The sequence below is a fragment of the Mytilus galloprovincialis genome, chromosome 3 (genome assembly GCF_965363235.1).
Source record: "Mytilus galloprovincialis chromosome 3, xbMytGall1.hap1.1, whole genome shotgun sequence".
In the NCBI taxonomy this organism is placed as follows: Eukaryota; Metazoa; Mollusca; class Bivalvia; order Mytilida; family Mytilidae; genus Mytilus; species Mytilus galloprovincialis.
The window spans coordinates 22428320-22442584 of NC_134840.1; the positions used below are offsets into that span (position 1 = coordinate 22428320).

Genomic DNA, 14265 nt, shown 5'->3' on the forward strand with positions numbered 1-14265 from the left:
TAAATAATTATCAACATTGATACAGAAAGATGACAAAGTTCTTATGTTTAAAGTTAATTGGCTGAAAAAAATTACATGTGAAAGAAGGTCTTGTAACTGCTTGACCACATCCGTCCTTCCTTCTGAAAAACATTGTATGAAAGGGAATTATTATATATTTTTTATTGTTTTTGGTCTGCAGCTTTATAATGTTGAGTTGTAGCGAGTGTGTTAAAATTTGTTTTTATAGGCCAATTCCAGTTTTCGAAACTTTACAACACTCATTTTGTATCTAGGGACAATTTCATCAACTTTAAAATAAGGAGATGTGGTATAATTGCAAATGAGACAACTATCCTAGTTTTTTAAGCCTCACTGATTTTAGGGAATGATCACTTGTGCTTCAGTTTATTTGTTTAACTTAATGAGTTGCATTGGGCATACAGGATAACTGTAATCATGTTTACTGTACATGTTTATGAGTCGGATATATCCAAATTTTAATATTCGGGCACAATTATAAATCATTATAATTACCTCATGAAGAAAATTGTAGGATGCATTGTTGTTGATTATATGTTTGATAAATGAATTATTTTTCTCAAATAGTCAAATTCTCAGTCTAACTCAGCAAAGAAACCTAAGAGAGATGAAAAAAAGAAAAGTCAGTTAGAACAATTTAAAGAAGAATTGAAACAGTGAGTGAACTAAAGTGTATACATATAAATATTAATTTCAGATACGGCATTGAAGAGTTATGGAACATTATTCATTGAAAATCATTGCAAACTGTCCATTTTCCACACTTTGTATGGTTATAGAATTTAGTTGGCTCTAAAATGGAGGCCACTAACTTAGTTAAATATCAGGTGGTAGCCTTAATAGTGCCAAATTATTCATGTTTTGTGTCAATGAGTACACCTTTGTGTGCATGTCTTTTTTTCTCCTTTTATTTGGGGGAGGGGTCTATTTGAGCAGTGCTCACAGTATTTTAGTTGATCATATAAATTCATTTTAAGCATAAAGACTAGCTAAAAGGATGACTGGTGCACTTATTGCACAGCTCTTTTGATAAGGTATATTGCTCATTAAAACACTTATTTTGTTTTGGCCATATGTAGGTGTACTTGTTACTTAGTTGCATACAAAAGAAAGATCCTTTCACACAAACAGTATACATTCACAAATAAGTATTTGCTCATAATTTATGTTATTGTACCAGTTCATTCAATGTTTTACTAACATTATATTGCACTTATAGAACAATGAAAAAGACAACATTTGTAGTGAAATTGATCTGAACTTTTTTTTATTTAGAATTCAACGAGAACGAGAGGAAAGACACAGAATAAAGAAGATTTTAAGAGGAGAAATACCTCCTGACCCAGGAGAATCAGTAGAACCTCAAGATCTCAATAATTCAACCAAATTTGACCCATTACCCATGGATGATAAAAGTAAGCTCTATATTAAACAAGGAGTTGTGGTATGATTGCCAATGATAAAAATAGCCACTAGAATTCAAATGACTAGAATATAAGCATTTATAGGTTTTCAACAATGAGGTAAGCCAAAAGGGTATGGTCACCTATGAAAAGACCAGACATGAAAAAGTGAAAATATCAAGCAAGAAAACAAACAGCTTAATTTATAACAATACAATATACAAACATGACAGACATGAACCAACAACAACCAATGATAACAGGCTTCTGACTTGGGACAAGTAATTATGAAGAATGTATTTATTTGTCCATTTTTAGCTCACCTGGCCCGAAGGGCCAAGTGAGCTTTTCTCATCACTTGGCGTCCGTCGTCGTCGTCCGTCGTCGTTAACTTTTACAAAAATCTTCTCCTCTGAAACTACTGGGCCAAATTAAACCAAACTTGGCCACAATCATCATTGGGGTATCTAGTTTAAAAAATGTGTGGCATAACCCGGCCAACCAACCAAGATGGCCGCCATGGCTAAAAATAGAACATAGGGGTAAAATGCAGTTTTCGGCTTATAACTCAAAAACCAAAGCATTTAGAGCAAATCTGACATGGGGTAAAATTGTTTATCAGGTCAAGATCTATCTGCCCTGAAATTTTCAGATGAATCCGACAACCCGTTGTTGGGTTGCTGCCCCTGAATTGGTAATTTTAGGGAATTTTTGCTGTTTTTATACGACCGCAAAATTTGAAAAATTTTTCGTCGTATATTGCTATCACGTTGGCGTCGTCAAAGGGCCCAAATAAGCATTTTCTTGGTTTTCACACTATAACTTTAGTTTAAGTAAATAGAAATCTATGAAATTTTGACATAAGGTTTATGACCACAAAAGAAAGGTTGGGATTGATTTTGGGAGTTTTGGTTCCAACAGTTTAGGAATTAGGGGCCAAAAAAGGGCCCAAATAAGCATTATTCTTGGTTTTCGCACAATAACTTTAGTTTAAGTAAATAGAAATCAATGAAATTTAAACACAATGTTTATGACCACAAAAGGAAGGTTGGTATTGATTTTGGGAGTTTAGGTCTCAATAGTTTAGGAATTAGGGGCCAAAAAGGGACCCAAATAAGCATTTTTTTTGGTTTTCGCACCATAACTTTAGTATAAGTAAATAGAAATCTATGAAATTTAAACACAAGGTTTATGACCATAGAAGGAAGGTTGGTATTGATTTTGGGAGTTTTGGTCCCAACAGTTTAGGAATAAAGGGCCCAAAGGGTCCAGATTTAAACTTTGTTTGATTTTATCAAAAATTGAATCCTTGGGGTTCTTTGATATGCTGAATCTAAAAATGTACTTAGATTTTTTATTATTGGCCCAGTTTTCAAGTTGGTCCAAATCGGGGTCCAAAATTAAACTTTGTTTGATTTCATCAAAAATTGAATAATTGGGGTTCTTTGATATGCCAAATCTAACTGTGTATGTAGATTCTTAATTTTTGGTCCCGTTTTAAAATTGGTTTACATTAACGTCCAAAGGGTCCAAAATTAAACTAAGTTTGATTTTAACAAAAATTGAATTATTGGGCCTCTGTGATATGCTGAATCTAAACATGTACTTAGATTTTTGATTATGGGCCCAGTTTTCAAGTTGGTCCAAATCAGGATCCAAAATTATCATATTAAGTATTGTGCAATAGCAAGAAATTTTCAATTGCAAAGTATTCAGCAATAGCAAGAAATCTTCAATTGCACAGTATTGTGCAATAGCAAGAAATCTTCAATTGCACAGTATTGTGCAATAGCAAATATTTTCAATTGCACAGTATTCCACAATAGCAAGAAATATCTAATTGCACAATATTGTGCAATAGCAAGAAATTCCAATTGGATTTCAATTGGAGTTATCTTTCTTTGTCCAGAATAGTAGTTGAATCAACTTAAATCATTGTTTTATACAATATACAATGTATATTCACTTTTACTACCAACTGATAGATTAAAACAATCTTTACCATTCAGTGATAACAAGCACTTTTTTAACATTTTAATATTTTATGATGTATTTAAATGAGTAGTTATTGTTGCAAACTTCATTAGAAATTTGAATTGAGATCAGTTTTGAAATAAGGGAAAGGGGGATGTGAAAAAAAAATTGGAGGGTCAATTTTTTTCATTTCAGATTTCATGAATAAAAAGAAAATTTCTTCAAACATTTTTTTGAGAGGATTAATATTCAACAGCATAGTGAATTGCTCAAAGGCAAACATTTTTTTTAAGTTCATTAGACCACATTCATTCTGTGTCAGAAACCTATGCTGTGTCAACTATTTAATCACAATCCAAATTTAGAGCTGAATCCAGCTTGAATGTTGTGTCCATACTTGCCCCAACCGTTCAGGGTTCAACCTCTGCGGTCGTATAAAGCTGCGCCCTGCGGAGCATCTGGTTGGTTATTATCTTGAATATTATTATAGATAGAGATAAACTGTAAACAGCAATAATGTTCAGCAAAGTAAGATTTACAAATAAGTCAACATGACCAAAATGGTCAGTTGACCCCTTTAGGAGTTATTGCCCTTTATAGTCAATTTTAACCATTTTTCGTAAATCTTAGTAATCTTTTACAAAAATCTTCTCCCCTGAAACTACTGGGCTAAATTAATCCAAACTTGGCCACAATCATCATTTGGGTATTTAGTTTAAAAAAGTGTCCGGTGACCCGGTCAACCAACCAAGATGGCCGCCATGGCCAAAAATAGAACATAGGGGTAAAATGCAGTATTTGGCTTATAACTCAAAAACCAAAGCATTTAGAGCAAATCTGACAGGGGTAAAATTGTTTATCAGGTCAAGATCTATTTGTCCTTAAATTTTCAGATATATCGGACCACCCGTTGTTGGGTTGCTGCCCCTGAATTGGTAATTTTATGGAAATTTTACTGTTTCGGGTTATTATCTTGAATATTATTATAGATAGAGATAAACTGTAAACAGCAATAATGTTCAGCAAAGTAAAATTTATTAATAAGTCAGCATGACTGAAATGGTCAGTTGACCCCTTTAGGAGTTATTGCCCATTATAGTCAATTTTTAACCATTTTTCGTAAATCTTAGTAATCTTTTACAAAAATCTTCTCCTCTGAAACTACCTGGCCAAATGTTACCAAACTTGGCCACAATCATCATTGGGGTATCTAGTTTAAAAATTTGTCCGGTGACCCGGTCAACCAACCAAGATGGCCGCCATGGCTAATAATAGAACATAGGGGTAAAATGCGGTTTTTGGCTTATAACTCAAAAAACAAAGCATTTAGAGCAAATCTGACATGGGTTAAGTTGTTCATCAGGTCAAGATCTATCTGCCCTGAAATTTTCAGATGAATCGGACAACCCGTTGTTGGGTTGCTGCCCCTGAATTGGTAATTTTAAGGAAATTTTACTGTTTTGGTTTATTATCTTGAATATTATTATAGATGGAGATAAACTGTAAACAGCAATAATGTTCATCAAAGTAAGATTTACAAGTAAGTCAACATGACCAAAATGGTCAGTTGACCCCTTTAGGAGTTATTGTCCTTTATAGTCAATTTTTAACCATTTTTCGTAAATCTTAGTAATCTTTTACAAAAATCTTCTCCTCTGAAACTACTGGGCCAAATGAAACCAAACTTGGCCACAATCATCATTGGGGTATCTAGTTTAAAAAATGTGTGGCTTGACCAGGCCAACCAACCAAGATGGCTGCCATGGCTAAAAATAGAACAGAGGGGTAAAATTCAGTTTTTGGCTTATAACTCAAAAACCAAAGCATTTAAAGTAATCTGACACGTAGTAAAATTGTTTATCAGGTCAAGATCTATCTGCCCTGAAATTTTCAGATGAATCGGACAACCCGTTGTTGGGTTGCTGCCCCTGAATTGGTAATTTTAAGGAAATTTTGCTGTTTTTGGTTATTATCTTGAATATTATTATAGATAGAGATAAACTGTAAACAGCAATAATGTTCAGCAAAGTAAGATTTACAAATAAGTCAACATGACCAAAATGGTCAGTTGACCCCTTTAGGAGTTATTGCCCTTTATAGTCAATTTTTAACCATTTTTCGTAAATCTTAGTAATCTTTTACAATAATCTTCTCCTCTGAAACTACTGGGCCAAGTTCATTATAGATAGAGATAATTGTAAGCAGCAATAATGTTCAGTAAAGTAAGATGTACAAACACATCACCATCACCAAAACAAAATTTTGTCATGAATCCATCTGCGTTAATATTCACATAGACCAAGGTGAGCGACACAGGCTCTTTAGAGCCTCTCTAGTTTTAACCTTTGGACATTATTGTATTGCAAATTGTTAATGAAACCATAATTCTATAAGATCCATAGCAACTGCACTCAGATTTTTTCATAAACTTTTTAATTTTCTCAACATTGAAAATTTCATTTATGTTAGCTGCTAATTTGCATGTAATTTATTATTTGAAATGTTTCTATGAAAGTCATTGAGGCTGTTCCATAAAAATACATGTGGGACCCAGGGATGGCAGTTTTAAATCTCTGCTATAGGTGGGTGTCATTTATATTTTTGCATAGTGGAAAATGTAAGTGAAATTTTGATTTGCCTCTAAATATGATTGCCCTCATCCCTGGATACCATGTTTTATTGGAACAGGATTAGGATTTCTTACTTGTCATCTGATAATTTCCATTGTTGCTTAAACTGATATTTGTTAGATTGATTATATAATTATGTTACTTTGTTTTCATCAGTTTTGTTTGCTTTATTTGCAGATGACCCATGGGCTGACCCATACAATGACACGACCACTAATATGTATCTTAAAAACCTAAATCCAAAGGTAATTGTTGATTATTTTATTTTTTTAGGTGGTCCTTTTGCTGACCCTAATGATGATACAACCACAAATATTTATGTTGGAAACATAAATCCTAAGGTACAATAGTATGAATGTTGAATGAGATTGCATGAAGCCCATTCTGCCCCATTGTTTTAGATCAGTTGTACATTTAACATATTTATAGGCTTAGAAAAAAATGTTGGTTGTATGACAATTTAGGTCTGTCATTGAATGATCAGTCAGCATTTGCTTGTAAAAATTTGGGATGAAAATATTGAAGAGAAAATATACTGAACTTAAAATGTGAAACCACAAGGAGTTGGAAAATAAGTGAATTCTATTTTATAAAGATTGTGTTTGTGATATAACAGTCACAGGAAAGTGGCTACACCAGATCTAGTTTTTGTAGAGCCTGCGACTTTTGTTGCAAGAAGCTCGACATAGGGATAGTGTTGCGGCGGCTACGGCGGCGGCATTAGCTCACTTCTTAAAAGCTTTATATTTTAGAAGGTGGAAGACCTGGATGCTTCATACTTTGTATATAGATGCCCTATGTTACGAAGTTTCCGTCAGTCACATGTACAATGTCCTTGACCTCATTTTCATGGTTCAGTGACTGCTTGAAAAAAAAGTTAAGATTTTCAATTGTGTTAAATTCTCTCTTATTATACATTGTAAGTAATAGGATAACTATATTTAGTATGTGCAAGGTCCCCATGCCTGTCAGACAGTTTTCACTTGACCTCGACCTCATTTCATGGATCAGTGAACAAGGTTAAGTTTTGGTGGTCAAGTCCATATCTCAGATACTATAAGCAATAGGTCTAGTAAATTCGGTGTATGGAAGGACTGTAAGGTGTACATGTCCAACTGACAGGTGTCATCTGACCTTGACCTCATTTTCATAGTTCAGTGGTTATAGTTAAGTTTTTATGTTTTGATCTGTTTTTTCATACTTGATGCAATAGGTCTACTATATTCGTTGTATGGAATGATTGTAAGGTGTACATGTCTAGCGGGCAGATGTCATCTGACCTTGACCTCATTTACATGGTTCAGTGGTCAAAGTTAAGTTTTTGAGTTTTGGTCCATGTATCCAATACTATATGCTATAGGCCAACTATATTTGGTGTATGGAAATATTTTATGATCTATGTCAGTTGTGCAGGTTTTATTTGTCCTTGACCTCATTTTCACGGTTCATTGCCCAGTGTTAAGTTTTTTGTGTTTTGGTCTGTTTTTCTTAAACTATAAGCAATAGGTCGACTATATTTGTTGTATGGCAGAATTGTTAGCTGTACATGTCTGCCTGGCATGGTTCATCTGACCTTGACCTGATTTTCATGGTTCATTGGTCAATGTTTAGTTATCTTGGTTAATGTTAATTTGATGTGATAGTTGTAATAAAGCTTTATATATAGGACTATCAACATAATATCAATGATTAGTAAAGAAAGCGAGACACTTCAGCTTGTGCACTCTTATAATACTAATTAACCTTTATCTGTCACATAGTTCCTTCACATTATTGTGGTAAACAAAAAATGATTCTGTAAAGCTGTACTGGACAGTGTCCTTCATCATTTTCCTGTTTACAAACTACTGTGAATTTGAATATTCCCCTAAATCTTAATAAATAACCTCCATATTGGTCTCTCTTTCCATGTTAGAAAGTTAACATGTTAAATTTAATACAAAATTCTGTAAAGAGACAAAATAAGATCATAATTCAAAAACTCTAAACTCTGTGTTGTACAATACTGCTTTGTCCGTGTTTGTTGTATCACATATTTTTTAAGTTTAGATTGAATTTTCAGTCTTTTTACGTTGTAGATGTACAATTTTAGTCTTACTTTTTATGTAATTTTTATTTGAGTATGTTTCTGATACAGAAAAGTAGTTAAGTGAAATATTGAAAGGAAATGGCATGCTATTTCCTCTGAATGTGGTAATATCAATTTACATAAACATAGTGTATTGACAAGGGTTAAAAAAAAAACAAGAAAATTTAATGTTTTATTTTGTGTTCATGTAAAATCCATAAAGTTATTGTCTTTATTCTGTACTGCAGTAAAAAAAACAAGTTTTTGATGAAGTTGAAGTCCCATCAATTTGAAACTTACCGGTTGTACATATGTTCCCTATGAATGTATGATACGATCTTTCTTATTTTAATGCCAAATTAGAGATTTTCCCCCATTTTCACGGTCCACTGAACATAGAAAATGATAGTGCAGATAGGGCATCGGTGTACTGGGGACACATTCTTGTTTTCTAGATATACATACTTAGCTTAAGCTAGGTTCACACTGCCAATCAGATCAACTCAATCAAGCCCCATCAAGACAAATTACAGGATCGGGAGACTGGTCTGACTCAATCAACAAGCATGTTCGGGATAGTCTACCTTGCTCGTCATCGATCTGACTTTCTACCTGAGAGTTTTTGACATGTCAAAAACATTCGAATAAGGATCGAGAAGCAAGTCACTCGAGAAGAGGCCGAGTAGCGGTCGAACTGATTTGGAAAGCATCGTGTAGAGATCGAGTTTGGTCAGAATACAAAAATTTTACCCATCAGTACTCGATCATTTCGACCTTTGCTTGACTAATGTCTGATCATTTCAAGATTAACTCGACCAATGCTCGATCACTTCCAGATCACTGCGACTTGTATATTTATTCTATCCCAGACCAACTCTACCAATACCCGATCCCTTCGCGACCACATTCGACCACTCTTCGATCTCTACTCCGCCATACACGAGAACACATGCTACACGATTCTCTAAAAGTATGTGCAGATCTGATTAACACCAATAACTCTGCTTCCGCAAATATATATTGGCAACATTATTTTTAACTGTACAAAAATTCCTTCATGTACAGTACGCGTCTGTTCTTTTGCAAGGAGGTGTAAAAGAGAGACAAAAGATACTAAAGGAACAATCAAACTCAAAGGTCGAAAACAAACCGACACAGCCATAGCGAAAAAACGGTAACCTATGAGAAGACAAACAGCAGTCTACATAACATAGAAAACTAAAAACTTAGCAACACATAACCCAACAAAACCTGGGATGATCTCAGATGTCCCGAAAGAGAAGAAAAATCCTGCAACTTTGGTACCGGCGGATTTATATTCAAATATTAAAGTAATTGTGCAATAATATTCATTGTTAGACTGCTGATAAGTTTATGTCTTTCAAAGTTGGTTTATAAGAACATCAAGATTATATTATACCTGTTTTATGTGCTATTTTCTGTTTTGTCTGTCCGTATTTTCCGTTTGACTGTCCAGATATGTTTGTAGCGTAAAAAAAGAAGATGTGGTACAATTGCCAAATAGACCTCCTCACAGAACACCAAATGACACAGAAATTATCAATAACAACTATAGGTCACCTAACAGTCAATTTTTAGTTTATTCGAACTTTTTGACGTATTATATTAATTTCACACAAAAATGAGACGAAAGACAAATATTTTTTATTTGGTGCGAATTTCTGTCTAAGAATAACGATACAAACTGTTCAGCGAGCACACGTTTTAATCATTCGTTTCTAACATACTTTTGCAAGTTTGCATAAACTTTGACAAACTATACACTGGCTGCAAGTGTGTTTACAGTTTGTCGTTCGTTGTTTGCTAGTTCAAACGATGCATTTCTTTCTAACTTTAACATTAAATCAATTATCTAAAGGTGTTTGTGTTTGTCATAACTCAAAATATTGTCTAAAATTACTCAAAATGTCAATCCCCTCTAACCAAACGATGCATTTGTTTCTACTTCTGTAACGTTTCACAAACTATAGCAAACAGCACACAATGTTTACCAAACTTTGGTTAGAAAGGAATGCACTCTTGATCTCTTGATAGATATATGTAAAGTCGTAAACTTTTTGAGAAAAGGTATCACTCCAGGGGATTGAATTCTACTTTGTGTCAAATTTTGGGGAAATATGTGACATCTTTGCTCTCTTTTTGCAATTTTTATTTGGCAAATACATACAGGTTGTTGCCATACAGCAAAAAGAAAATAAATATATTTAACCATTCAACTACTGGATATCAAATCTATGAAAAATACTGATTACATACTTATGCACATATATTTGTAACAGTACGCTTTATTTGTAAGAAAGCAAGGAAATGGGGGGAGTAAAGTTTATGTATATTGCTGTCTAACATAAGTACTAATCCAGTGACAAATTCAAAAAAAAGAGCAATAAAACTACCATGATATGTCAGTGTCCACTATGAGGAAGTTTTTATAAGCATTTGATTCCTCTTTGTTGAGTTAGTGTAAGTCTCTCATACTGCCCACACAGTGGTCGTCGTGTCAGCCACTGCCTCACATAGATTTTTTGGCGCCCGTTGCTATCTACACCATCTTGTTTGCTTCTATGTTCTCTTCAAGCTCTGTCACAGCTATTAACCTGTCTCTCTGAGCTCTTACCACCTTGCCCACCAATACAATTGCTTTATTTCTATGTAGATATTTTGAATGTATGATTTTACTCATACTTTCTACTGAATAAAACCAAATAAAAGGGGAATGTGTCAATAAGATACTGATAATGCCCTTGCTAGCATATATAACATTGTAAAGGGTCATGTTGGGACATACGAGGGTAATGCTTAATGCCCACTCCGAAGCGGCGGGGAATAAAAAAATCGGACGTTTTTATATTAAAAATGTGCATACCCGACCAATTCCCGATTATCCCTACGATCAGGTCGATCTGGTCTGGTCCAGATCCAGCTGAGATCGTGAATTGTTGATTTGGTCTAACTAGTCAAATAAAGATCATGTATAGATCGTAAATTGATCGGAATTATCCATACATATTCATTTTGTTGTTGGGATGAAGTCGTGATGGAATCATTAAGGAGTCGTGAATGGTCGAATTAAGGTCGTGTACAGTAGGATGGCGATCAGGTAGAAGTCGTAAACAGTCCTGATTAAGAATTTGGTTGAGCTTGGTCGTGGAAATTTAGGCAATCAGGATCATCCAGTTGATCTGATCGGCAGTGTGAACCTAGCTTTGCAGATAGTGGTTTATTCATTTTGTTTTTTTTCAGAAATAGTTATGGATGTTTTCACCTTCTGACACATTATTAACTCTCATTACCTTATGGCTGTGTAATCTATTCATAGCTACAACTTGGCATCCATCAAAATGTAAATTTTTACCCAAAAAAGTCTGTAAAACTACTGTGCCAAGTGGAACAAAACTTTGCCACAATTAACATGTGAGGTAACTTGTTAAAAAGAGTGATCCAAAACCTTGCCTTCTAAAGTATCATGTTCATAGGGGTAATTTTATTGCAAGTATTGACCTTTATAGAAAGGTGGTGATAACAAACTCCTTGGGGCCTCTAGTTCATTAAGAATATTTTATTTCTTGTTAAAAAAAGAAACATCATTTTGAAAACCTTGTTTTTGTAATCTTCAGATGTCAGAACAACAGTTATGTGAATTGTTTGGTCGCTATGGACCATTGGCAAGTGTAAAAATAATGTGGCCTAGGACTGATGAAGAGAAAAGTCGAGGAAGAAATTGTGGTTTTGTTGCTTACATGAACAGAAAAGATGGTGAAAGAGCCTTAAATAGTATAAAGGGTAAGATTTAACTTAGATCTGTTGTATGTCTAACAGTAGAATGTTAATGTCTAATTAAAAAAAAAGCCTGTTCTTTGAATATTTAATTTTATAAATTATATATGTTTTAACAGTAAAAAACTTTCTTAAGATAGTGTGAATTAATCATCGCTGTAATATCTGGAATATAAATAAGTTCTAGATCCTGTTACAGATGTCTGTTAGTGTAAAATTAAACTGCTATTAGAAATTGTTGTATTTCAAGTCCATATTATTTATAGCTGCAGATATTTCAACTAACTAAATCAATTCTGAAAAATAATGTTGTTTGTGGTTTGTTTCTATTTTGGAACCTGAAAATCTAATAACAGGAAAAGATGTGATGAGTTATGAAATGAAGTTAGGTTGGGGTAAGGCTGTGCCTATACCACCCCACCCTATTTACATACCACCAGCTTTAGCTGAGCTGACACAACCACCACCACCCTCAGGGCTTCCATTTAATGCTCAACCACATGATCGACGACACCGGCGGGGCAGGGGATTTGGCAACATCCCACCCCCAGATAAAGATGAGGATATTGACAAGGTAATTTCATAGAAGTGGTCAGCCTTTTGTGCTGACCATTGGTTTGATTTTTCTTTAAAACAAATCTGTTTGGTAAGGCAGCAGGTGGGAAATGATCTTGCTAAAAGGGGTAATTAACTAAATTAGGGGTCTTTTTATTTCATTCTGTAGAACTTCACTAATGAGTTCAACAATTTTTAAGCATATTTACTGTAATTCTGAAATGCATGTTTACTAATTGAATCTTGATAAATATAAACAGAAGGCTTCTAAAAACCACTATTGTTTGAAATAACATTTACAACCATAAAATCAAAGACACAGACACAGAAACAAGCTTTTATTAACAAATTTGAGAAACATTTTCTCTATGTAGTCATCAGTTTCATTCATTTTCTAAAGACATGCATTGCATATGATGCTTGACAACAAGGAGGAACAAAAGTACAAAATCATCTAACTGTAATCTCTATTAAAAAAAAAATAATAAAGAAAATACACACACATGTTCAAAAAAATATTTAAAACTAGCCATACTTCATTGAATATTATACTTGTAAAGATTTTTATATATCAATATTTTATTTACATTGTATACTATGCTTTTTCCTCTGCAAATTTTCATTTTTCATTTGAAGGAAAGAAAAAAATTACTACAAAAAAGAAAGAGAAAATATTTTTAAAAACAAATATTGTAATGAAAATGAATTTAAATCATAGGAAAAACATCTTTAAAAATGAAAAATGAAATAATCAGGGGTTTAGTCTAAGAATCCATACTTAAATGAGCTTAATTTGGTTTTTCAAATGCGATTCTCCAGATTTTAGCCAAGGCTGTTGTGAAAGTGGTAATTCCTACAGAAAGGTATATTTAATTCTTTGTTAAGATGGTTGTTTAAGTTAGGCTTTAAACCAAGGTTATTTTGAGAAGAAGGATACAGATTTACGCTGGACAACAACGACAGAACATCATGGTGGACAAAGAAGTTTGAGATGAAGCTGATACTTAATAAGTCAATAGTATCAGTATGTCAAGCTGATATGAAATGAGAAGCTGGTCAATAAAAACAAATGATAAGATGGATAGAAATATGCAATAAGTTGTTAAAGAAGTTACTTTACATAGTTGGTAATATAGTTTTTAAAAAAAGGGTGAGGGGGCAAATTGATTTTTTTTTTTTTTACCAAATATGAAAGAATAAACTATCCCATACAAAATTTCTCTGAACCTATAACCATGATAACTGTATGATATGGGTGAGTCTGTTCAGTTGGTTGAATTTTTCAAGAATGACCCATTTTATAAATTTAATGGAAAAATTATTGCCTTTAACCACAACACTGAAAGTTTCTAGTGACTTTGTAAAACATGTTCTAACAAGAATGTCTCATGTAATTCAATTTGACTTCTTACTGCATATTTGATCTCACAATGGAGTACCATTTCTTAGGTACAGTTGTTATGTAAAAGACTGGCTTAGAAAAACTGTGAAAAACTGAAATGTAGGAAATTTTGTACTATTATTTGTATCATTATGCCTGTAATATAATAGAAAAGAGAAACATTGATTTCTTGTTTGCTTCTTAGAAACTGCTATAGATATTGAATTAATATCTCATTATTTCCAAATTTTAATAATTCTATTTTGACATACAGTGTACACAAACGATTTCATTACATGCTATTTAAATCATTTCTCTTTAAGGATTTGACTTGTAGTATGAAACTTTTCATGTATATGTAACACTCCCAAACGTGTCCTTCCCCCCAAACGTGTCTGATTCCCCCAAACGTGTCCATAATATTCAATATTATCTTTT

General features: G+C 33.4%; 1 protein-coding gene across 2 annotated transcripts in view; it reads left to right on the forward strand.

Annotated features, from left to right (window-relative positions):
* The window catches only part of LOC143067433 (U2 snRNP-associated SURP motif-containing protein-like), a 48092-nt gene that overhangs the window by 10491 nt on the left and 23336 nt on the right, over window positions 1-14265 (forward strand). The window contains exons 5-10 of one of the 2 annotated variants that reach the window (XM_076240699.1): window positions 589-677; window positions 1297-1436; window positions 6206-6273; window positions 11732-11897; window positions 12248-12465; window positions 13266-13309. In XM_076240699.1, coding sequence (XP_076096814.1) covers window positions 589-677; window positions 1297-1436; window positions 6206-6273; window positions 11732-11897; window positions 12248-12465; window positions 13266-13309 — 725 coding nt within the window. Of the gene's footprint in view, window positions 1-588; window positions 678-1296; window positions 1437-6205; window positions 6274-6301; window positions 6370-11731; window positions 11898-12247; window positions 12466-13265; window positions 13310-14265 lie in introns of both variants that reach the window. The other variant, XM_076240698.1, reaches the window with a different exon arrangement.